This window comes from Phocoena sinus, chromosome 12, assembly GCF_008692025.1.
Source record: "Phocoena sinus isolate mPhoSin1 chromosome 12, mPhoSin1.pri, whole genome shotgun sequence".
Classification (NCBI taxonomy): Eukaryota; Metazoa; Chordata; class Mammalia; order Artiodactyla; family Phocoenidae; genus Phocoena; species Phocoena sinus.
This window is the reverse complement of record NC_045774.1, coordinates 82,982,850-83,006,203: the sequence shown is the minus strand read 5'-3', so window position 1 is coordinate 83,006,203 and position 23,354 is coordinate 82,982,850. Positions and strand designations below refer to the sequence as shown.

Sequence of the window (23,354 nt, the reverse complement as noted above, 5' to 3'; positions counted from 1 at the left end):
GTTGAGTGGGGACAATTTCCTGAAAGAGATAGACTCTTCGGCAGAAAGAAAAGTAGGTTGCAGAATTTAGTTGCAGAAATAGTGTGTGAGTAAAATACAGACCGGAGAGTAGGAAGATTGAGTTTGAAGTCCAGGCTTTGTGGAGACAAATGAATAAAGGGGAGTGTACGTGTCACTGAACTCATGCTTTTCCTTAAGTTACCTGTTTTCAGAGCAGTGGAATTTTTCATCAGAGATAAATATGAAAAGAAGAAATACTACGACAAAAATGCTATAGCTATTACAAATGTAAGTAAAATCTTCATCTCTATTGCCAACTCGTGCTTGTTGAGTAGATCTGGAACTTTTAACATATGATACAGCTCTGTTTATTTATTGCGAAAATGTGCTAGTTACATACTTGAAAAATTTGAACATTGGAAGTTTTTGTCACATAATGTTACTGAGCTTTCACAAAGCAGGACCCTTGATTCAGAAAGGAGCATATTCTATGCTAGAGTCTGATAACTGCTTAAATGGCATTTAATTAATTTTATGAAATTTGCAAAAAGATAAAGTCCCTAATTGAAAAATGGGGGAGAGATAATTATTTTTACTAGATTTGGGAAATGAACGAAAAAGGAAAATCTGTCTTCTTTTAAGGGCTTTGGTGGATCTGTCCAGATATAAGTTTATTAAAACATGGCATTTTAATTGGTTATTATCAAGTATTATCAAGTAATAGTTGAGACCTTACTGAAGTGATCCAAATATGTTATATCACTGATCCTTTTTAAGTTTTTCTTTCTGATTAAATTTTCCTATCCCAGTTAAATGCTGTTTAAGGCTAATTATCTTTAGTGCTGCAGTCATTTTTTAAGTCTTTGATTCCAAGATTAATAATAAAGCTATAAGCCAGTTAATTGTGTGGCTAATTCGTCTGTCACGCAATTTAGAGACAATAATTTCCTCTCATTTTGCATATAAGCTGGTTTTCCTTTTCAGTCCATATGGAGAAGCAGTATACTAAAAAATTCAACCAAATACTAACAAAGTAAGGATATTGTAATACTTGGTCTCTGACCATTAAAAAAAATCTTTTAAAACAATGTTTAAAGTATGATTAATGTATACTTTGGAGCAAAGGTACCCTTGATAGAGTTTAGGCTGCATTTACAGTGGGTGTAGGAGAGGACATCTCTTGAAAGATCAGTAAAAATTGACAATATTGAGAGTGATGCTTATCACATCCATGAAATTAAGTTTACTTACAGCATTGTGGGGGAAAAAGGACAAACTTTAAAGCATAAGTAATATATTTTCATATGAAATTCTAAGAAATCATTTTAAAATACAGGGTGTGTAAACCAGGGGTGGGAGTTTTGGTGGCCACCTTAGAATTCTTCCGCCACGGGGACACAGAATGAGTCTGCCCTCCTTGGTATTCCTTAGTGATGAGTGATAGGGGACATTTGAAAAACTGAGTACAGAAATTGTCCTGTCTGTCCGCCCCTCACTCCCCGTAAGTAGTGGTGCAACACAGCTTGGCAACACCGATCAGGTGAGTTCTTAGGAGATCTAGCAGGTGTTGAGCAGATGAGGTTGAGCTCTGCCATGTTGTTTGCCCTTTCCCAGCAGCAACTTTTCTCTGTTCCCCTCTCCCCCCTCGCTCTTCCTCTTCTCCCCTCTCCCCCGCCTCTTCTTTCCCTCCCCACCACCCCCTCGCTTCCCCCACCACACACTTCCATCCTCACGTGATTCATTTGCTATTATAATCATCAAAAAGAAAATCTGTTGCACCAGGAAAATGTATAGGTAACCCTAACTATTTAATCCTTACCCCTGACTGGCTCAGTTTTGTCTTGGAAGGACAGCTAATAGTTGTTGGGAGTTGGCAGCTTTAAAATGAGCACTCACTTGTTCTTGTTTCAGTTTATCTTACATATTTCTTGCCTCCTTTGCCACTTCTCATCCCTCACAAGTAACCTCTTGAACTCAGTTTGAGTACATGCTTGAGTTTGCATCACACAAAGGTTTTAATTCTCCAGTCTGAATTTCACATGAAATTACTGTTCCAATCAGTTGCCATATAATTGAGTATTATATAAAAGTTTAAAAACAGGAAAACTTTCACTTATTTTGTTTTATATGTGTGTATCTATATATGTATATACACATATGTATAAAGACTAGTATTTAGTACAACAAAAGTAAAATTAAATCCGTTATTTCAACTTAGAAATTGTGGAAACAATGTTTCTGTACTGTATTATAATAAAAGAGCTAGCACTAGTAATTTCATTAAGCTCTGTTTACAGTTAACTGGTGATTATATAATTCATTAATATAAATGAGCAATAATTTTAAGACAGTGTGAATTGCAATAAATTTTAAGATGTCCTTCCTGATAGGGATGAGAAACTTAGACGATGAATGATCAGGTGGTGATTTAAGATTACCCTGAAATAGCAGTTTCACGTTGGGCTTTTGTTGTTGTTGTTACTTCTTGTTACAGTTTTAGTTTCCTCTTCTGTGGAATAGGGATGATCACGGCATCCACTTTTGACAGTATTCTTAAGGAAGTTAAATAAGGTAGGGCCCGCTGCATTTCTGTTGCGTGCCTGGCACAGGAGCCCTTAACACATCGGAGCTCCTGGGAGGAGCGCCTGGTGGGGAGGGAGGGGCACCTGGCGGGGAGGGAGGGGGGCAGGAGCAAAGGGGCCCAAGCGCAGGGGCGGGTGGGGCTAGAAACCACGGGGCTCACACGCCGCCCAGAGGCGTATCTCATTGGCACCACTGACTTGAGTTCTGTCGGATTAATACTGCCACATTTCAGTCAGCCTTTTTTAAATTATGGGCTGCCAGGCGACTGATGTGGCAGTTATAGGACTTCTATTTGAAATTTCTCCAGAATTCTGCATTTCTTAGTGACTTATCCAATGATTTTAAAGTTAGCATATTAAAATTCAGGCTTCTTCTACATATCTGGTGGCTATGGTTACTTAGTTAAGCTGTCAAAAAGTCTTTTCACTCTCCTACTGATGAGTTTAATCCATGGTTTCTTTTGTATGACTTTAGTTCAGTAAATGTATTTTCAGCTTTTGTACCTAACACATACCATGGAAGGTAATTTGCTTTGGAAACTATATTTTTTAAATGATTTCTCAACTCCTGAAAAAGTAAAGCTTCACAGTGTATTGAAAGGTCATGAGATAGCCCATTTGAGAACTGCCGTGATCAAATCTTCACTTGGAAAATATATTCAAGAATTTCCAAAATGGGTTTGAAGTGATGTATTGCTTACAGTTAATCCATAAGGTATTTTTCAGCATCTTGAAGCACCAGATTTTTATTATAACATTATTCTGTCAAAAAGCGTGAGAGAGTAAAAAGAAAAAATCATCAAGAAAATAATGTGATCTTTCCTTGAAAAGATAGATGAGCATTTTGCCTTACTACCTTCAACTAATTGTACTGGTATTTTTAGAATACTTGATACTTTTTCACCTTATCCTGGAACATGGTAGTTCGAAACCTGTTTTACCAGGTCAGTTTTCCTTCTGCAGTAGGTGCGTTTGTACACTTGGATTGCTCTGGGAGTTTCTTCGGTGGTGGCCTAGAGAAGAACCTCTGGTCTTAAGAATAATTGAAGGGAGGACGTTAGCTCCTATTCCCGAAGGAGATCTTTACTGAGTTCCCACTGCGTGTTCTCTCATGGCTGGGGGTGGGGGAGAGAAGGGTGGGGAATAGAGGGACAGACAGTAAAGCATGACGACTGCCTTTGCCAGCGCCACCAATTCCCAATGCCATTTTCAAGGTCAAAGTCTTGTCCCCTCTCTCTATAAAAGTACTGGAATCCAGTGAAATGGAATTATCATCTAGTTACAAAATAAATTCTGAATTTGACAATGAGTGTATTGGGTTGGCCAAAAGTGCCTTCAGTTTTTAAGTAAAAGTAAAAGACACATTTTTCATTTTCACCAAGAACTTTATTGAACAACGTATTCACCCTTCTGTTCCACTACCTTCTGCCATTTTTCAGGCAACTTCATAATTCCATCTTCCCAAAACTTTTTATCTTTTTGAGCAAAGAACTGTTCCAGATGCCTTTTACAGTCTTCCAGGGAATTGATTTTTTCCATTAAGAGAATTTTTTTTTTATGCGTTACGCGGGCCTCTCACTGTTGTGGCCTCTCCCGTTGCGGAGGACAGGCTCCGGACGCGCAGGCTCAGCGGCCATGGCTCACGGGCCCAGCCGCTCCGCGGCATGTGGGATCTTCCCAGACCGGGGCACGAACCCGTGTCCCCTGCATCGGCAGGCGGACTCTCAACCACTGCGCCACCAGGGAAGCCCCCCATTAAGAGAATTTTGTAAAGACCGAAATAAATGGAAATCCGAAGGTTCAATGTCTGGTGAATACAGTGGATGAATCAGAACTTCCTAGCCAAGCTGTAACAGTTTTTGCCTGGTCATCAAAGAGACATGGTCTTGTGTTATCCTGGTGGAAGATTATGCGTTTTCTGTTGACTAATTCTGGACGCTTTTCATCGAGTGCTGCTTTCAGTTGGTCTCATTGGGAGCCGTTGGAATTAACCTTTTGATTTTCCGGAAGGAGCTCATAATAGAGGACTCCCTTCCAATCCCACCATATACACAACATCACCTTCTTTGGATGAAGACCGGCCTTTGATGTGGTTGTTGGTGGTTCATTTCCCTTGCCCCACGCTCTCTTCCGTTCCACATTATTGTACAGTATCCACTTTTTATCGCCCATCACAATTTGTTTTAAAAACGGAACATTTTCATTACGTTTCAATAGGGAATGGCACACAGAAATATGGTCAAGAAGGTTTTCTTCCATTAACACGTGGAACCCAATCCTCAAAGCGATGAACATAACCAAGCTGGTGCAGATGATTTTCAACGCTTGATTTGGATATTTTGAGTATGTCGGCTGTCTTCCGCTTGGTGTAATGTTGGTTGTTCTCAGTTAATGTCTCGATTTGATCGCTGTCAACTTCAACTGGTCCACCCAACCGTGGAGCATCGTCCAGCGAGAAATCTCCAGCATGAAATTTCACAAACCACTTTTTTGACATGTTCAGTCAGTCACAGCACCTTCTCCATACACTGCACAAATCTTTTTTTGTGTTTCAGTTGCGTTTTCACCTTTCTTGAAATAATAAAGCATAATGTGCCGAAAAGGATGCTTTTTTTCTTCCATCTTCAGTATTAAGATGGTTACGCAAAAGTTCACCAACTTTGATGTTTTTTTAAATGCACACTGATGTGACAGCTGTCACAGTACAGTCTAACAAAATTGTTTTGAATGAAGTTAAAGACAGCTAAGTGCTACTAGAGCCATCTTGCAGAAAAAACTGAACGAATCTTTTGGCCACTTACATGAGATTTCAGAGAAGTATGTGAGCAAGCCAGTGCACTTTCAGAGCACAGTGAGAACTGCTGATGTGGAGCCTCCTTTTGGTTGTGCCTCTGAGATGCTCTCATCCTCCTGTTTCCTTTTTGTCAATTAAAAAAAATTTATTGAGACCTGTTGAATGTCACATGCTGGAGATGGTGAACAGAAGAGAAACAACGTCTGTCTCAGAGAACTTCAGATGAACGAAGAATACCGATAAGGAATTGCCTCTGTACTGGACATCACATGATCATGTCTGCCAGAGGGAAGCGTTGTAGGAGACTGGAGGATGAAGGGACACTTCCTGGAGGAGGCCATGTCAGGACGGGTGGGACCCGCTGGGAGCGTGGGTGCTTCCAGCAGAGGAAGAAGCCGGAGCAGAGACCCCTGGAGGCTGGGGCGGAGACTGGAGCGCTGGCACCAGAGGAGTCGCGTGTGGCTAGATGCCTGGTTCGCAGGTCAGGGAAGGCGGGGACAGGCAGAGGACCTGTGGTCTGGTTAAGGGGTTTAGACTCTGGCCTTGTATAATGTGTGTGAACTGTTCAAGCCTCCTAAGTAGGGCTAGGTGCTGATCACCTTTGCATCTGCTATCGTCACAGTTTGTAGAAGAGCAAGACCTGGGCAAGGCGACCCGTGAGGAGTGCTCATCCAGGCGCTGGAGGCTGGCGGGTCACTGCTGGTGGTCAGTGCAGGGGTGGTGGGCAGCACTTGTAGAGAATTGGAAGGAACACACGAGCGCCTGGTTTTTCTTGCCTCTGCGTTTTTTTCTCCCCCCCCCACCCACCTGCCTTTTGCTTCTCCCCCATCTCTCTGTTCTGTCGTCTCTTGCTTCCAGCTGAAGCAAGACGTGTAGACTCTAGTTCTTCATTCTTTGCTCGCATGATGGGGCTTGCCCCGCTCATCGACTTTTTAAAAAACCAATGTTACTGAGGTAGAATTTACATACAATGCAAGGCAGACAGTTTAAGTTATAGTTCAGTGAGTTTTGGAAAATACTCTATGTAACCACGACCACAGTCGATTGGCACATAGACCCTTTCCTTCTCTCCAGAAGGTTGCTTTGTGCCCCTGGCCTCCCACCCCTGGCCCAGGTAGCCGCTGATCTGCTCTTTATCACGGTAGATTGTACTTGTCTCTGCTGGAGCTTCATATGAATGGTATCATACCCTGTTTACTCTTTGATGTCTGGGTTCTTTCAGCATGTTTCTGAAATTCACCCCTGATTTCACGTGTACTATTAGACCATCTGTTTTTTATTGGCTGATAGTAGTTTGATTTATGGGTACACCAGTCTGTTCACATTCACCTGTGGATTTGTCCATTGACTTTTCAGATGTGTTTCCTACTGAACAAGCATCTCTGTTTTTTCCTAGCTGGAACTTAGTATTAATGCTTTTTTATTTTTGCATTAAAATGCTTTGTTAAATGACTGAGATTTATTGAATAGTCTTATGTTGCTCCTTCTGAATTTTAAAAGTGGCCAAATCAGTTTATCATCCTCTGGAAAGGAGAACAAGCACTTTTACAGGGAATTATGTTGACTTAGTAACACTCGACATATTAAGTGTCCCTATTCCTCTCTTACATTTTTATGTTCAGCTTTTACATGAATTTGGGCAAAAATGGTCTTTATGATACAGGTTATTATCTTAAGTGATTTTATGTGCTTTTTCTAATCTCTTGTTTTCTACATAGCTCTAGCAAGTAAATGTCCAGTGGGATAAACCAGCTTTGAAGCTATGCTTTAAGGCACAGTTTGTCTTTTTTAATATTTTCTTCTACATGTAATTTCAGTCAGTAGTTACTGAATGACTAGTTTGCATACTTTTAGCAGAGCTAACAGTGTGCCAGGGGAAAACGCCCCTAAAGATTATGGGCTTGGGTTGTGAGTCAAGAATTGCAGCTGTAACTAACTCAGTAACAAGCAGATTAGAATGAGGACTTGTCATCTCACACTGTTATTTTGACATTGCATAATGACCTTTCTATAATCGCACCTTTTATTTTTAAAGATTCCTCGTAGGCACTGTTGGTATGATAGGGCAATATAGAGATGTCAGTTTTATGGCTCCAAAGATCTACTACGTATTTTGTAAACGTATTTCAGTTATATTTTGGCAGTAAAGAGGGCAGGAAGATAACGCTTACTTTAAAGTGATGAACCACGCATGTAGGAATTGGGTAGGAAGATGTGTGAAAAGGCTTTTGGACGAAATTGTCTCCACGTATAAATTGCCTTTGCTGCATCTGTAACTGTCTCATAGTGCTTTGGGGTGATTCAGCCAGGGCAGCCCTGGAGATGGTGTCTGTGTGCACGGAGCTTAAAGAAGGAAGTGTAGGAGTGGCTTCACGATAAGTCTTGTTTGCTGCTCAGCTGTTATGCTCCATTAATCCACTCTTTTTTCTCCCATCCTTCTTTCTGTTTTCTTAAACAGTTGATTAAAACTTGAGCTGACTTTTACTGTTTCAGCTCTGTGTTATTTCCCATTCTTGAAGCAGTTACGGTCCGTAAGAACGAGAACTCGCTCGTGCTCTCCGAGGGGCCACTTGGAACGGTGTGTCTTCGCTTCAGAGCACGAGCACCTTGGCAGTAGCGCTGACGGAAAGGGAACCACCAGTGACGCTTAGTTGTTCTTCACGTACTTTGTGGGGGGATGATCTTGTCTGAGTGCATTTTATATTTATGTCATAGTGAAATCCATTTTAAATCGTACACTCTTCTGTAGTAAGTACTTTTACTTATAGAAATTCCACATGGAAGCATTTAGAAAGCAAGACTTTTCTCTTGATGCATTATTTTCATTTAACATACTTCTGAGTGCTTCTGTATCTCTGAAATACACGAGTGTGTGTTTCTTTCCTGTGCCTATAATTCTGATTGTCTTCTTTTTGTTTTTTTCTCCTGACTTTCCATCTGCATTCCACAGATTTCCTCCTCTGATGCTCCTCTTCAGCCTTTGGTATCCTCTCCTTCTCTACAAGCTGCTGTTGAGAAGAACAAATTGGAGGTATGGTAGTGTTTTAGCTATAGCCTCATTCCATAGCGCTCGGTGGTAAATGTGCCATCGTTTGGGATGCTGTAATAGTTGTTTATGTCTTGAATGGTCGCCAGTATTAAAAATGTTAAATACAACAAGAATACTTCTCTGTGCCACAGGTAGGATCACAGGGTTTTAATCTGCATTTAATTTCAGAAGGACTAATTTATTGTTACCGTAGATATATCTCAGCATTTAATAAGCAATTCGTTTTTGGTTGTTTCCATTACCACCTACGGTTAAAGGAGCTTTTCTGTAGTTGCTCTTGAATCCTTTGATTTATTTGGAAGGTTTTTGGTTAAAAATGTTTTCTTTCTGTTATTATAAGCACTTGAAGAAAGTTAATGTCAAGTTTCTTTTTTTAAACAATAGTATCCATCACATAGATAAAACGTAGGAGTGTAGAATCATCAGCGATGATTGTTGGAGTGTGTGTGGGGTAGGGGTGGTTAGGGTGCACGGTACTACCATTATGGATTTGTAAAGTCATGCCTACCAATATTTGAAGGTTTTTAATTTTTTTGACTGTGTATCTTTTTGTTGTTCTCATCCTGACCTTAGTGAATTAGTTTGAGACGTCCTTTCAACTCACACTGTTTCTGTGTCTCCTCCTTGATAAATGGAGTGCTTGACACGGGGGATATACAAAGGTAAACAAGGTGTGTCTCTCTGCCCTGGAGCAGCTTCCATCTAACCGAGGAAAACAGAGAACTTTACAGAGGTTTCTAGCGCGGCCGAACGTGTGCTGCGATTTGCCATGTGCTCACGGTGCTGCTCTGAGCGCAGCAGGGGTCCTTCTGATGCGTCTTACACTCTTCATAAACATTAGCTGTGAGGACTAGGGCACAGTGCAAGCAGAGAAAGCATCTTGTGGAGAAAAGCCCGTGGGCAGAGCTGGATGACTAGGGATTTGCGGGGAGAAGGGCGTGGCTGGGACACGCGTGGGCCCGGGAGAGAAGCGGAGAGGAGGCTTCCTGTGAGCCTGCTGGCGTGTTTGGCCTTCGTCTTGAAGGCCCTGGCACTTCGATGAGTTTCAGGGGCAGAAGGAGTATTCAGGTCATAGTACTCTGCTTCACTGTCTCCGGAGAGCCAACTTCATGCGGATGGGTGCGGAAAGGCTTGAGGACCTGTTGCACTGGTCCATGAATAAATGGTGGGCGGGGTGCTAAAGTGGAGACAGAGGGAGTGAAATGGCGAGCGCAGCTGTCAGAGATCTCGAGAAGGTCGAGCCTGTGGGGTTTGTGATCAGTGGGCTGGGGAGGCGCTTTGGGAGCGTGGATGGCTCCTGGCTTCGGGCCCGAGCACCTCAGTAGATGACGGCGCTGCCCAGTGAGAAGGGATCCGGGCTGAGCGGGTATGAGGAGAGAGCAGGGAGGGCGGGACTAAACGCTGGGTGTGTTGCGTGTGAGGTGACGGCGGGACGTCTGGGTATCTGGTCAGGGCTTGGATGCACAGGTCCATAGGCCAGAGGAGAGATCCGGGTCGGAGAAGGGGGGAGGGGGCGGCAGCCCGGGGAGAGCCATGAGAGTGGAAAGCTGGGTGCACTGAAGAGTTAGCAGAGCGAGGGGAGGTCCCCGGGACAGTGGGGGACAGTTTGGAGCAAGAAGGGCATGGTTGGAGGTGAACAGGCTTTAGAGGTCAGAGTGTTGTAGGGGTCAGAGGTCAGCAGGCAGGCCCAGGGAAGAAGCACCGCAGGAGGGCGGAGGTGGCCTCGAGGAGGTGGAAGGATGGCAGCGACACTTGGTCCAGAGGGTGGAAGCCCTCAGTTTCCGTGTCTGTGCTGTGTGGTGCCTGCTGCCAGGTCCTAGAAAGCAGGGGTCTGATCCAGCCGAGCACTAATCATCGTGCCTGATAGCATTTAGACACTGGGGAGCCCCACAGGAGAGTCCACTAGAATGTCTCTTCGTGCTTTCTTTTTCTTACCCTTTTAAAATTTCTATTTTTATGTATGTTTTGTAATGTGTATAATATAGTGCTATATGTGCTTTATAAATATATACGTACATGTGGTAGAGTATATATGCTCCCAACTTTTTAAGATAAGAGTGCATAAAAAATTTGAGACCGTATCTTTAATTAAATCACTCAAGTGTAGTTTGATTATAATGAACCCAAGATGTACTTCTCTCTGTCTTGTAGGATGTGAACATTCATTCCAGTTTTCTTTTGCAGGAGGTCTCCTGTTTCACTATACTGTTTGGATATATAGTAACCAAGTTTCAGGAACTACTGTTTTACAATACCAAACACCACTGTGTTTTATTCTTGATGAGAAAATAGTTTAAAGCAACTTAGCTTCTCACAGTACTCTTTGATCTTTCAGCAGCTTTTGATTCTAAAGATGGGGGTCATCTGTCGGTCAAACTGTATGATCTGCGTTTAGAGCCCATGTTTTTTTTTTGTTTTTTTTTGGTTTTTTTTTTTGCGGTACGCGGGCCTCTCACAGCTGTGGCCTCTCCCGTTGCGGAGCACAGGCTCCAGACGCGCAGGCTCAGCGGCCATGGCTCACGGGCCCAGCCGCTCCGTGGCATGTGGGATCTTCCCAGACGGGGGCACGAACCCGTGTCCCTTGCATCGGCAGGCGGACTCTCAACCACTGCGCCACCAGGGAAGCCCTAGAGCCCATGTTTTTACTTCAAAGCCTGTGTTCTAAAACCACTGCTGGCATCAGTAGATTACAGCCATATTTTGACAGCTGAAATTCCAGTGTTTAAGAGCATCTCCCTCTGTTAAACATAGCTAACTAATTTATTTTATTGTTGGTGATTTCAGATGTGCCCACCAATCATACCGATTAGAAAGACTGGCTTCTCCCCCATCTCCTGACGGTGACTTCCTTGAGAAATAACTGAGAGCTCTGAGCAGTTGCAGAACCGTTCATCCCCAGCATAGTAGTGAGAATGATCAACCACATTGCCTTCCTCCCTAAACTTGACTAATATCTGGAAAGCATTTTGCAATATATGAAGGATTTTTGCACATCTTGTTTATTCTTCACTTACACACTGGCAGTGATACTGCTTACCTCATACGGTTGTTGTGAGGATTTAAATGAGTCACATGGTGTCTGGCACATGGGAAGAGCCCAGTAAGTGTTAGCTGTCCCCATGGGGAAGAAAAACTGCATAGACGGCAGCCCTCCGCTGGGCGGCAGGAAGCAACTGACGCTGGACAGTCTGGGCCCTGCAGCTGCTCGGCCCTATTACGATTAGCTCTGTGTGTTACCTTCCTGAGATTTTGTTTCTCCATTTGTAAAATGACAATAATGACTTTTTCCCCAGACATCACTGTAAAAATTAAGTTAGACAATAAGGTGCTTATCACAGTGCCTGGCCCATAGGACCTTTAGTTATATCTCTTACATTATGGCCTAGGAATTGCCGGTGTTGGCTTTCTTGATTTACAAATAGCAAAAATTCTACTCTTGAGAGGTGGTGTCAAACACCCTTTTAAAGGCACAGGTGCAAATGCGACCTCTGGGCATTTTGACTAAGTTTCATGTGTTTATTATTCTGCCTTTTCTAGGTTCACCAGTTTATCTTTCATGTTTGCTGCCAGGAAACTAGGTCAGCACTCAGTTGCAGTATCACCCAGTTCTAGGTTTCTAGGCATCTTTTCCCTCTACATGCCTTATGAATGCTCTTTGTTTAATCTTTGCTTCATTTTCCTTTTTTTAGCATCTTTATGGACCTTAAGTTTTTATTATTATATCCTATTTCAACCTTCTTGGAAATTGTGAACATTATAATACCATTATAGTTTATCTAGACTGGGTTGGATTAAATATGCCAACTAGTCAGCTGGCTCTGGTCCCCAAGCACTATCTCCAGCATTCTTTTCGTGAGAAAATTATTGTATTTGCACTTCTAAAAATCACAACGCTGTGGTAACAGACTGAAAATGTTTTGTGTTATTTTAAAAAATTAAAGTGTTTTTACCCTTTTCTCCTCATGTTTACATGTTGTAATTGGTCTTCATCTGTGTGATAAAGAATTCTGTTCCATCAGTTAGTTTGCTTTTTCTTTGTATTCAAATTTCAACTTTATGACTGCTGTTAGAAAGCCTGACCTTATGTAAAGATGCAGTGAGAATTTATTGAATAGAGGTCTCATTTCTTTAAAACAAACTCTAAAATATCAAAGAAGTTCTAAATTGTCTCACTTCTTTTTTAGAAAAGTTATTTCTTTTTTAGAAAAGTTATTCTTTATTGTGTTATCAACATACTCAATGAGAGTATGAATTTGCTGTGCTTACTTTTACATCTCAGTATCACTGGATATTGTCATCATTGAATATTTATTTGTACCCTTTTCAAATGATGACTCAAACTAATAAAATAAAAATGTGTTAAGAGCTAACATATTTAAAAAAGTAAACTTATCAAAACTTTCGGCTATGTTTTAGAAAGAAAAAGAAAAAAAAAAGGAAGAGAAAAAGAGAGAAAAGGAGCCAGAAAAGCCTGCAAAACCTCTTACAACTGAAAAGGTAAAATTTCTTCTTCTTTTTTTTAATCTACAAAGATTACGACCTTATTTGTATAGTTATATATGAATGACTTTTGGGGTATTCATGATATGCAAATAATCATTCTTTCAACAAGTGTTTGTGGCATGAATACTGTGTGCTAAGCATGTCCGTCTGGCTTGTCCTGTATGATTTGTAATCGGCTACATATGTGTGGGTGTAGATTCATGTGAGTTCCTCAAGGGCAAGTATTATTCCTGACATAAAGAAGTGGTGGTTTTAGCTTCATGCATGATCAGACTTCAGCGAAAGTTGAGAGGATGCGGAGACATACCTGCAGGGGCCTTCAGAAAAGACTCCATGCTGAAGGTAGCACTTGAGCTGGGTTTTGAAGTGTAGGTAGGAAGGGTTAAAGTGTGAGGCAGGAGTGTATCCTGTGGAGAGAACGTTGAGGACATGGAAACTGGAGATAGACAAAGTATGTTTTAGAAAAATAAATGAGTAGTGGAGTTTGAAGAAAGATCTATGTCTGTGTATAGAAAGTAGTGGAAAATAAGACCAGAATAGTAGATTGAGCTCAAATTGTAGGGGAGCTTAAGGTCCAGATTGATTCTTTTTTGAAGGAAAGGCTGTGGCAGCATTTAATTCAGAAGGGTTCTCCTGGAAGATTATTTTGCAGTGATAAGCAGGATAGAAGTGATCAGGCCTACTAGAGGTAGAGAGAACATTAGATTTCTGTCAAGCGCTTGGTTAAATAATCATGGTGGCTTGGCTTGAATGCATTTCCTCGTACAAGAATGGAAGCACAGTAAGGGACTTGTCAGTAAAGGGAGCATCCTTGATTTTAACTGTTGAAATTTTAATAATCAACTTTATGGAGGCATCAGTTACATACTACAAAGTGCATCCATTTAAAGTGTGCGAGTCAGTATTTACTGGTTCTTTTCCCATCATGTTTATTAGAACAGTCTCTACCTTCAGAGAGTTATAAACATGCCTTCTGCATTTAAGATGTGCTAAGTATCCCAAGGCTCCTTAGTCCTTTATGTAGCAACCAAACACGTCCACCATCTGCCCCTTGACCCCCCTCCTAGCAGTCGACCCCCGTCCTTCATATCGGGCAGACTTGCGTCTTGCCCCCTGAGCACACTTGCCATCCCTCTGGGCACTGAGCTGCCTGGCCAAGGATGTCCTTTGCTCTCCGCACCTCTTATCTAGGCTTACTCGTTCCTCCTCGTCCATCCAGCCCCTCTAACACCCCAGCCTCATAGGCTGTCTCCCTTCCTCAAAGTTCTGGTGACATTGTCCTACATTTGACTTTATTACTTCCTGCCTCATATTATTGTTTAATTGTGTTGTTAGATAAATTTCTTTGTCTAACACAGATGCACCCATGTTTATGTTCTGTTTCCTGAGATTAGGTATCAATCAGGTGGGGACTAATAAGTCTTAGGTTTCTTTGTATTTCTGACAGTTTCTTGTGTGTATCAGATGTTTAGGATAAATACATGTACATTGATTTGATGTTTTCCATCTCATAATTCCTGTTAATGTTTTGATCCCAAGGTCATGCAGAACAATAAATTGCAATTTATTTCTGAATAATTTGTTAAATACTGAAGACTTGCTAAGTGGAATTCTTTGAGATATTTTTTGAAGTACTTTTCAGTTAAAGTTAGTTTTTTTGACTATCACTAATTGTTTTAACAATTGTTTACTGAATTAGATTCTTACCTTTCACCAAATTAAATTTAGATGTTAAGTATTATAAAACTTTCTAAAAGGAGTGATTAAGTTGGTAATTATAGCCTGATTACTTAAATAGCTTTAATTCTGCTCTGGAAACTTTCTCTTCAGCATGCACCAGTAAGAAGGTGTAAGTGAAATCTCTTACAATTTCCTATTTGATTACAAAGGAACTTAAAAATCATTAGTAGGTTTTATCTTTTATTTCCAAAAGTTGAAAGTATCAGAGTTTATATAATGCCTTATTGTTGTACTTGGCAAGATGTAAAATTTAACCACTTTTAAAACATCATATATTTATTTTTTCTCTTAAAAAATATTTACCATCCAAATACAGTGAGCATTTGATGTAGTGACCATGTGTGTTTCATGGTCTTGCATGTAAACACTTGCTTTCTGTTGCCTGCTGTGGAGAGGGGCCGCCAGGGTTACCTGGGAACAGTCTCTGGATTGGGAGCTTGAGAAGAGCAGTTCAGGGCGTGTGAACAGCGAGGAATCCAGCAATTTTCCGTTACCATTTCCCTTTGGTACTTAGGTTTTGTGTGGTTTTTTTGTTTTGTTTTTTTTTTTAAATAAATTTATTTGGTTGCACCGGCTCTTAGTTGTGGCAGGTGGGCTCCTTAGATGCAGCACACGGGCTCAGTTGCTCTGCCGCATGTGGGATCTTCCTAGACCAGGGATCGAACTCATGTTCCCTGCATTGGCAGGCGGATTCTTTATCCACTGCGCCACCACGGAAGTCCGGTACTTAGGCTTTAAATAAACCCAGTTCATACTTCATCTGTTATTCTTGCTCGCCCTGCAGAGGTCAGGACTCCTGTTGCCAATGGTGGGAACCTTGCGGAAGGAATAACCACCCAGAGGGGAGAGCTTTAGTTCCTGTCAGAATTTCGTGGTCAGGATATTGTAGGTTATATAAGGAGGAAGATAAATTTACAAGCGTAACAGTGGGGAGACTGAAAGAACAATAGCACAAGCAGGCTTTACTTCATTCACGTTAGGCGTTTTTCTTTGTGTTCTCCCTGAGCTGATGTTTTCAGGGGGCATGTATAATCTAGAGGAGAAATTAGCAGTAATAGCAGTGAAAATCATAGCAATAGTAGTCAGAATATCATTCTCGTAAGTAGGTAAGAGTTGGCTTTGTTGGCTGTCTGGTATCTGCCAGGAGCTGGGCTGGTGTACAGCTTGCATGCACACTTGTGCATGTACACTTACATGTGAAGTGACCAGCCACGTATTCACCACCTAGTCAGGAAACAGAACATGGCTGCTGCCCAGAAGCTGCCCTCCCCAGCTCTTCCTAATTAAATCACTTCTCTTCTCCCAGAGATAGTCATTTCCTTGTATTTTAGAAATAGATTTACCTTCTCTGTGTGTGTTTCTAAATAATCGAAATATTACTTAGAAAATACTGTTTTTATCTGTTTTTTGAACATACAAATGAAATGATGCCACAAATATTCTTTTGTGTTTTGCTTTTTTCAGTCAACATTGTTTTTGTAAGGGTTAATCATGATCTGTATAGATACAGTTTACTCAGTTAATTGTTGTGTAGTATTCCATTATTTATATGTTCCTTACTTTATGCATCCCATCGTTGATAAACACTTGGATTATATCCAGGCTTTAGCTGTTATAAATAGTGCTGCTTTAAACACTTTTGTACATGCACCTAAGTATGTATTTCTTTAGGATGTACTTAGGAGTGGACTTGTTGGGTCACAAAGTATCTGTATCTTGAACTTTACAACATAACGTCAAACTGTTTTCCAATGTGTATACCAAATGTATTCTGGTCACACTACATTCTTTACAACATTTGGTATTGTCAGAGGTATTATTACTTGCCATCTGATGGGTATATAAGGATATCTCATTGTATTTTACATGTCCATTTCTTATATTACTAATGAGGCCCAGTGCCCGTGTCATATGTTTATTGCCCATTTGGAATCCCCCTTTTGGAGTTCTGACTCAGATCTCTTGCCTATTGTTAAATTGGATGGCTTAACCTTTCCCTTATTGATTTGTAACAATCTACACACACACTTACACACATATATAGAGGAAACTAGTCCTTTTCCAGTTACGGGTTTGTAAATATCTTATCTCTGTGGTTAATTTTATTGCTCTTTTTATTTCTGGTTTGTGAATCAGTGATCGAGGGCATCCTTGTCTTGTTCCTGACGTCAGAGGGAAAGCTGTATGTGTTATCTTCATTCCTTACAAAAACTACAGTTATTGTTTAGTTAGAGAATTTATGGAGTCTGGTTTGGAAAAATAGATTTTATTTCTTTTTTAAAGGCTAAACTCCATCTCGTGTCTCTATGTGTTTAAAAGAATGATGCTTGATAGGTGTTATTTTTTCCCAGGACACTTGTTCTGAGTCCACTTGCAATTAAAGCCATTAGTATGGTTCTTGACACACAGCAGTGAGTTAATAAATGATTACTTACAAGTATGTTAATTGGGGGGTTGGAAGGAACCTTACCTCTCTTATTTTATAAAAAAATTAACTAAACCCTAGAAGGATTCTGAGTCACCGAAAAGTGACTTGCTCAGTGCTAACAGTTGGTGACAGGTCAGGGATTTGAACCCATGTCTTCTTCTGATTTAAGTCCCGCGTTGTGTGTATGTGTGTTTCGATTTGACATATATGTCTTCAGTTTCCTTTCTTGATGCAATTTTTAGTCCTTTTGTACATTCTACATCATTTTATAATGAACAGTCCAGAGCTCTCTAAAAAAGAACAGTGTGTTTATATACAACGCCATCCCATACTGTCCTAACTAGTGAATTCATAATTTTTACTGATTTGTTAAGCATCCAGTAGGGACTTCTTCATTCTGTAAACACACTTGTTTTCCCTGAGCAGTCTACCGCTTTGCTTAAATTATATTTTGTACCTAGGTCTCCCTAAGGTTTACGTTTTGTGTTGTGTGAGCATCTGTTGCCAGTGGGGTTAGCTGGAACCAGGCTTACTTTCTTTTCTGAGAGGAGAAAGGTAAAACCTAAAAATTTAATGAATCAAGTGATTAATAGGGCAGATGCTTTTGACACTTAAATAGATGTCTCTCTGCTGTGCTTTAGATATTCTGCTGGAAAATTGTGTATAAATTTGACTTTTTCTAAAATATTCTGTCATACGTTTGACATTTCTAATTCACTTAGTTTGGATTTATCTACTAGGCTGTCTCCCAAGTAGCCAGTGGTCTATAAATATGTTTAGGTAGATGAGAAGTACTCTACTAAAGGAATGTACATGAGTTCTCTTTCAGTTTATATGAGCAGATCTTAATTTCTCCTTTGGGAGGTTCTGAGTTTTACAGTTTTTCTTTTCTTAAAGATGTGCATATCAAAACATGGAAAATGGGCAAATAGTCAGTTTTGGGGATGGGGAAGTTAAACCCTTTTAAGGTAATTTAAGGTAATAACCGCAGTAGTGGTTCTGGTTTTATTGCTATTTATCATAATACGGTTTGTTACAATATGGGTTGTTATGTTTTAAGTTCTGAAACTTCAGAATTGTATGCTAAGAAACCTTTAATGTAGGGGTCAGCAAACATTTACCAGAGAGTAAATATTTTAGGCCGTCGGATGTCTTTCACAACTACTCAGCTCTTTCTTTGTAGCACAAAAGCAATAAATGAGTGTGTTCCAATGAAATTTTATTTGCAAAAACAGTCGGTCAAGTTTGCTGAGGACCGTCCCCCTCACGCCTCCCCACAGCTGAGAATTGGTCGCAGTGGGAGAAGCAGGGTCAGGAGGATAGCCAGGTTCAAGCCTTGGTCTGTGTTCACTGTCTTCTTGGCAAAGTCAGTTAACTGCCCAGATCTGCTTTTTCCTCATATATTAAATGACAAGCTTTGCTTAGATGATCTCTAGAGATCCTTATGGTAATAAATAGTTTTAAATTTAGAGTTACTTATTATACCTACTGAATATAGGGACAGATTCCTAAAATCATCTGACTGTGTCCTTAAAGATGGCTTTTACAACTCCACAGAGTTGGTTTCTATTCAACGAATTCTCTTTATTGTTTCAAACTGGTTTTTCACTCACCTTAGTTGCTATTATATTTTAATCAGCTAGTTTTCCTATTAAAACACAAAGTATAATTTAGGAAAAGAGTATTCAGTTCTTCCTAAGGCAAGCTACTTCTGTATTTACATAGAACATGTATGTGTGTGTGTGTATTCAGAAAAACTGGCTTACTTTAAGGTAGTAGGTATTTCTGTTTAGGTGTCTATCTGTGCAGGTGTTACTGCATCATTGGTTTTATTTGTAATGGGTGCATTAACGGGATAATTTAGATTATTCTATCAAAGTAATGATTTTATATTTTCATAGACTTTCTTAAAATCTCTCTGAGATAGTTATGAGATTAGGACATAATTATGCACCTGTCTTGGAATATTTTTATATTTTTATGAGTTAAAATTCTTCTAGTATTCAAACTTTTATTATTTATTTATTAAGTATTACATATTCTGTGTAGGAAAAAATAAAATATACAAACAGGCCAAACATTAAAAAAATATGTAACTTTTCATAATCCCTCTACCTAAGGATGACTGTCTTAAACCTCTTGTGGTATAACTTTCTATGCTTGTGTGCACATGTGTGTATTCTTACCAGTCTCTTACATGTGCCTTGGTGGAATTCTTTAAAGAGATTTCTGTGAATGGCATGTGGTTCCCTAACTATGTGTTGTAATTTTTTTTAATGTAATATTTTTAAAGTGTTTTTTGTGTAGATACTTGCCACTAGCTTCTTGAAGTTTATGAGAGCAAGTCAATTCATGACGTGTATCAGTGTAAAATAAAAAATTCCAGGAGGGAAAGTGGCGGAGCAGTGATGCTGTGGGAAGGAGACGGCCCCCACTTTGGATCATACTCACTGTCATCGAAAAGTGATCTCAATATATGACAAGTATTCAAATCTTTAAGAAGATGATATAGAGAAATAGTGATTGTTTTTAACTAGTTGGGAAAAAACCAAAAACAACCAGCAGAGTTGCTTTTCTGAAAAAACCTTATGTTAATAAAACTTTAAAAAGTGCATTTTTACTTGATAAATATAAATGGTCTACCTTCCAATAAGCAAAAGGTACAATTGCAAATCTCTTGAATTTGAAATTTCAATATAGCCATGTAAAAGTAAGCAACCAGCTGTAAATCAAATAAATTGTCCTTAGTAAACCATTAAAGTGAAATTAAGTGGCTCATTGCCAGATGCTGAATTGGTAGGTTATGTTGTTTAACAGTCTGACAGAGACACGCAGCCACCAAGCTCTCAGTGTAATTTAGGCTAAATAAACATTTCATGTGATGCGTGTATGCATTTGACAATAAGATATTTCCAGTAATTAATGCTTTTGTAGAAATCATGGAAACACATGGTCTAGGTGAGTAAGCAGGTCAGATGTCTTACAGAGCATTTTTATAAGTGGGTTTGGAAGATTCTTTGTATTTTCCACAAACCATTTCGTTTCTAGCTAAAAAGCTGACACTGGAGATTAGTTTGATAATACTCTTTGTAGATTAAAAGTAATATAGTCAACGTTACTGTGCTTTAGGCTTAGCAAGCATTTTGGTCCTGCTTCTCTGTGGTCTACATTTTATTAGGGCATGGATTGCTGGCTCCTGTTGACAGCTTTCTTTCTTTAGCTGTTAGGTTTCTTTCTTTAAGCAAATCCTTTCTCTCTGAGAAAGAAAAGATCACAGTGCTGCTCCTAAGTAAAAAGAAATCATATGTCCTGTCTAGTAAATTTATAGTTTTTCATTCTTTAACCAGGAGACTGAGTACATAGAGACCTAGTGGATTTTTTGGTAGCATCTCGCTTCTACAGCCCGTAACGCCCAAACCATGTCTCTTTTAAGAAGTTAAAAAACACGCATAAGCAAAAAGAAAAAAACTCACCATAGATCTAATGACTTAGAAAAATTATCACTTTTTTAAAAAAATAAATTTATTTATTTATCTTTGGCTGCATTGGGTCTCCGTTGCTGCACACGGGCTTTCCCCAGTTGCAGTGAGCAGGGGCCACTCCTCCTTGCGGTGCACGGGCTTCTCACTGCATGGTCCCCCTCCCGTTGCAGAACACAGGCTGTAGGCGCACGGGCTTCAGTAGTTGTGGCTCGTGGGCTCCAGAGCACAGGCTCAGCAGTTGTGGTGCACGGGTCCAGTCGTTCCACGGCATGTGGGATCCTCCCAGACCAGGGCTCGAACCTGTGTCCCCTGCATTGGCAGGCGGACTCTCAACCACTGTGCCACCAGGGAAGCCCTCATTAACGTTTTGATGTTCATCCTTCTAGATTGTTTCCCGTGGAAGTATATGTATCCACACGGAATCATACTACACATATTATTTTGTAACCTACTCTGCTCCTCTGTCATATAACAGTATATCTTGAATATCCTTTCTTGTTGATAAATATGCATATGCTTTTCTATCTTTAATAACATTCCACTGAATAGGTGTATCATAATTTATCTTCCTCTGAATAAAGAGAGATTCTTCTTAAAATTTATCTCTTTTGAATAATGAAAATCTGTACAAATAACCAGTGTACAGCTGTGTGATCACTGATTAGGATGAGCTTTTAAAACTGGAATTGCTGAGTCAAAGGATCTGGACTTTTAAAAAGTCTTTTGAAAAATACTAAAGAGCTATTGGAGGATAAAGATGGCAGAGCCTGGACTTGGTAAGAAGACTTTAATTCCATTCTCTGCTGTTTACTAAATACTTGACCACTCTGAACCTCAGTTTCCTCATATGTAAAACTGTTAATTCAATGGGCATTTTTGTACCCACCACATGCCGAGCATTACTTTAAATTCTAGGAGTAGCGTGGCAGGGGCACGTCTGTGTCTCGCAGATTGTTTAGCCTCATCCTGCCAGTCCTGGCAATCAAAAATGTCTTCAGACGTTGCTGCGTGTCCCCTGAGGGCAAAATTGCTCCTGGCTTCAGAATCGCCGATTCACATTCCAGGTCCATGAAACTGATCTCAGTGGAAGAATGAAAGCCTGCCTGTTGTACGACTCGCCGGAGAGCACCGGTGAGATCAAGGCTTTTTCGGATATAGACACAAATCTTTTTCTCAGCAGATTTACTCAGATGCTGAAAGGAAATAATATAGTTATACTATGAAAAAAAGTTTATAACAATGCCATTAAGTGGGAGGTAAAATATAAGCGCATTTGAAACTGAAATGGGTGTTTCTTAATTAGAAGTTACTCAGAGTCAAGTTTATCCTGTAAAATCACACATCGTTTCATCCAATTCCCATCTTATTAGAATCATCTGCATTTTGGATATAGAGAACAAACTAGTGGGCGGGGCGATACAGGGGTGGGAAGTGGACGCAGAAACTGTTGGGGGTAAGGTAGGCCCAGGGGTGTATTGTGCAACTTAGGGAATATAGCGAATATCTTGTAATCATTATTGTAAACGGAAAGGAACCTTGAAAATTGTATAAATTAAAAGAAAAAGAATCATCTGCATTTTGGAGGTAAAAACAGAACAGCGTGTTAGGATAAAAATTGGATTAGATACATGGTCTTGGGCCATAGATAGCACTTAGCCCTGTAGCCATAAACTTTGTTGTTACTCCCCTTCTGGAAGCTTACTTTTGTGGTACTTGCAGTTATTTGTCTGGATTACTGCATTTATTTCAGAGCATTGCCTTGCCGGAAAAACTGGGTGCAGAAAAGAAAGAATTCCAGCTTCATCAGAACTTGGTGGGGGCCCGAACACTGGGAAAGATTAACAGATAACTGAGCCTAATTGCTTATAGAATAAAGTACCTGAGCCCTTCAAAGTCTAGCTCCTCCTAAATCTTTATCATTGTGGTAATGCTATCAGCCATATTTCTTTTTATAGCCATTTCCCCCTTATTATACAAACCATGGAAAATACAAGAAAAAACTGTCAACGAAAGCCTGTCACCTTACTATCCAGAGTCTCATCACCTTTAACCTTTTAGTTTTTACTTTCAGGTTTTTTTTCTATGTAGACTATTTTTTAAAATATTTTTCTTCCCTCATCCCTCACTTAATATTATATAATGAGTGTTTTCTTATCCAATATTTGTATTACCATGAATTTTAGTGTATGGACAACATTAATAAGATTTTGTATCTTCTAAATTTCTAGCTTACTTTATGGCATTCTTACATATAAGTAGAAATGAAAACTTTTATAGGATTTTAAAAGGGTACTTTATATCTTACACCCATTAGGACGACTGCTGTCAGAAAACCCAGAAAATAACAAGTGTTGGTGAGGGTGTGCAGAAATTGGAACCCTGTGCCCTGTTGGTGGGAATGTAAACTAGTGTGGCCATTGTGAAAAGCAGTTTGGTAATCCTTCAAAAAACTAAACATGGAGTTACCATTTGATCCAGCAGTTCTACTTCTGGGTATATACCCAAAAGAATTGAAATCAAGGACTCAAACAGATATTTGTATGTCCGTGTTCATAGCGGCATTATTCATAATAGCCAAAATGTAGAAACAGCTTAAATGTCCATTAGTGGATAAATGGATAAACAAAATGTGGTGTGTATGTACAATGGAATATTATTCAGCCTATAAAGGAAGGAAATTCTGACAAAGGCGACAACATGGATGATCCTTGAGGACATTATACTAAGTGAAATAAAGACGAAAGGACAAATACTGTGTGATTCTACTTCTAGGTAC

At 39.9% G+C, this 23,354-nt stretch overlaps 1 protein-coding gene across 3 annotated transcripts in view; it reads left to right on the top strand.

The window, feature by feature from the left end:
• The window catches only part of SMAP1 (small ArfGAP 1), a 151,739-nt gene that overhangs the window by 76,659 nt on the left and 51,726 nt on the right, over positions 1-23,354 (top strand). For 2 of the 3 annotated variants that reach the window (XM_032651913.1, XM_032651911.1), the window contains 3 exons: positions 213-288; positions 8,327-8,407; positions 12,842-12,922. In XM_032651913.1, coding sequence (XP_032507804.1) covers positions 213-288; positions 8,327-8,407; positions 12,842-12,922 — 238 coding nt within the window. The remainder of the gene's footprint in view (positions 1-212; positions 289-8,326; positions 8,408-12,841; positions 12,923-23,354) is intronic. The other variant, XM_032651912.1, reaches the window with a different exon arrangement.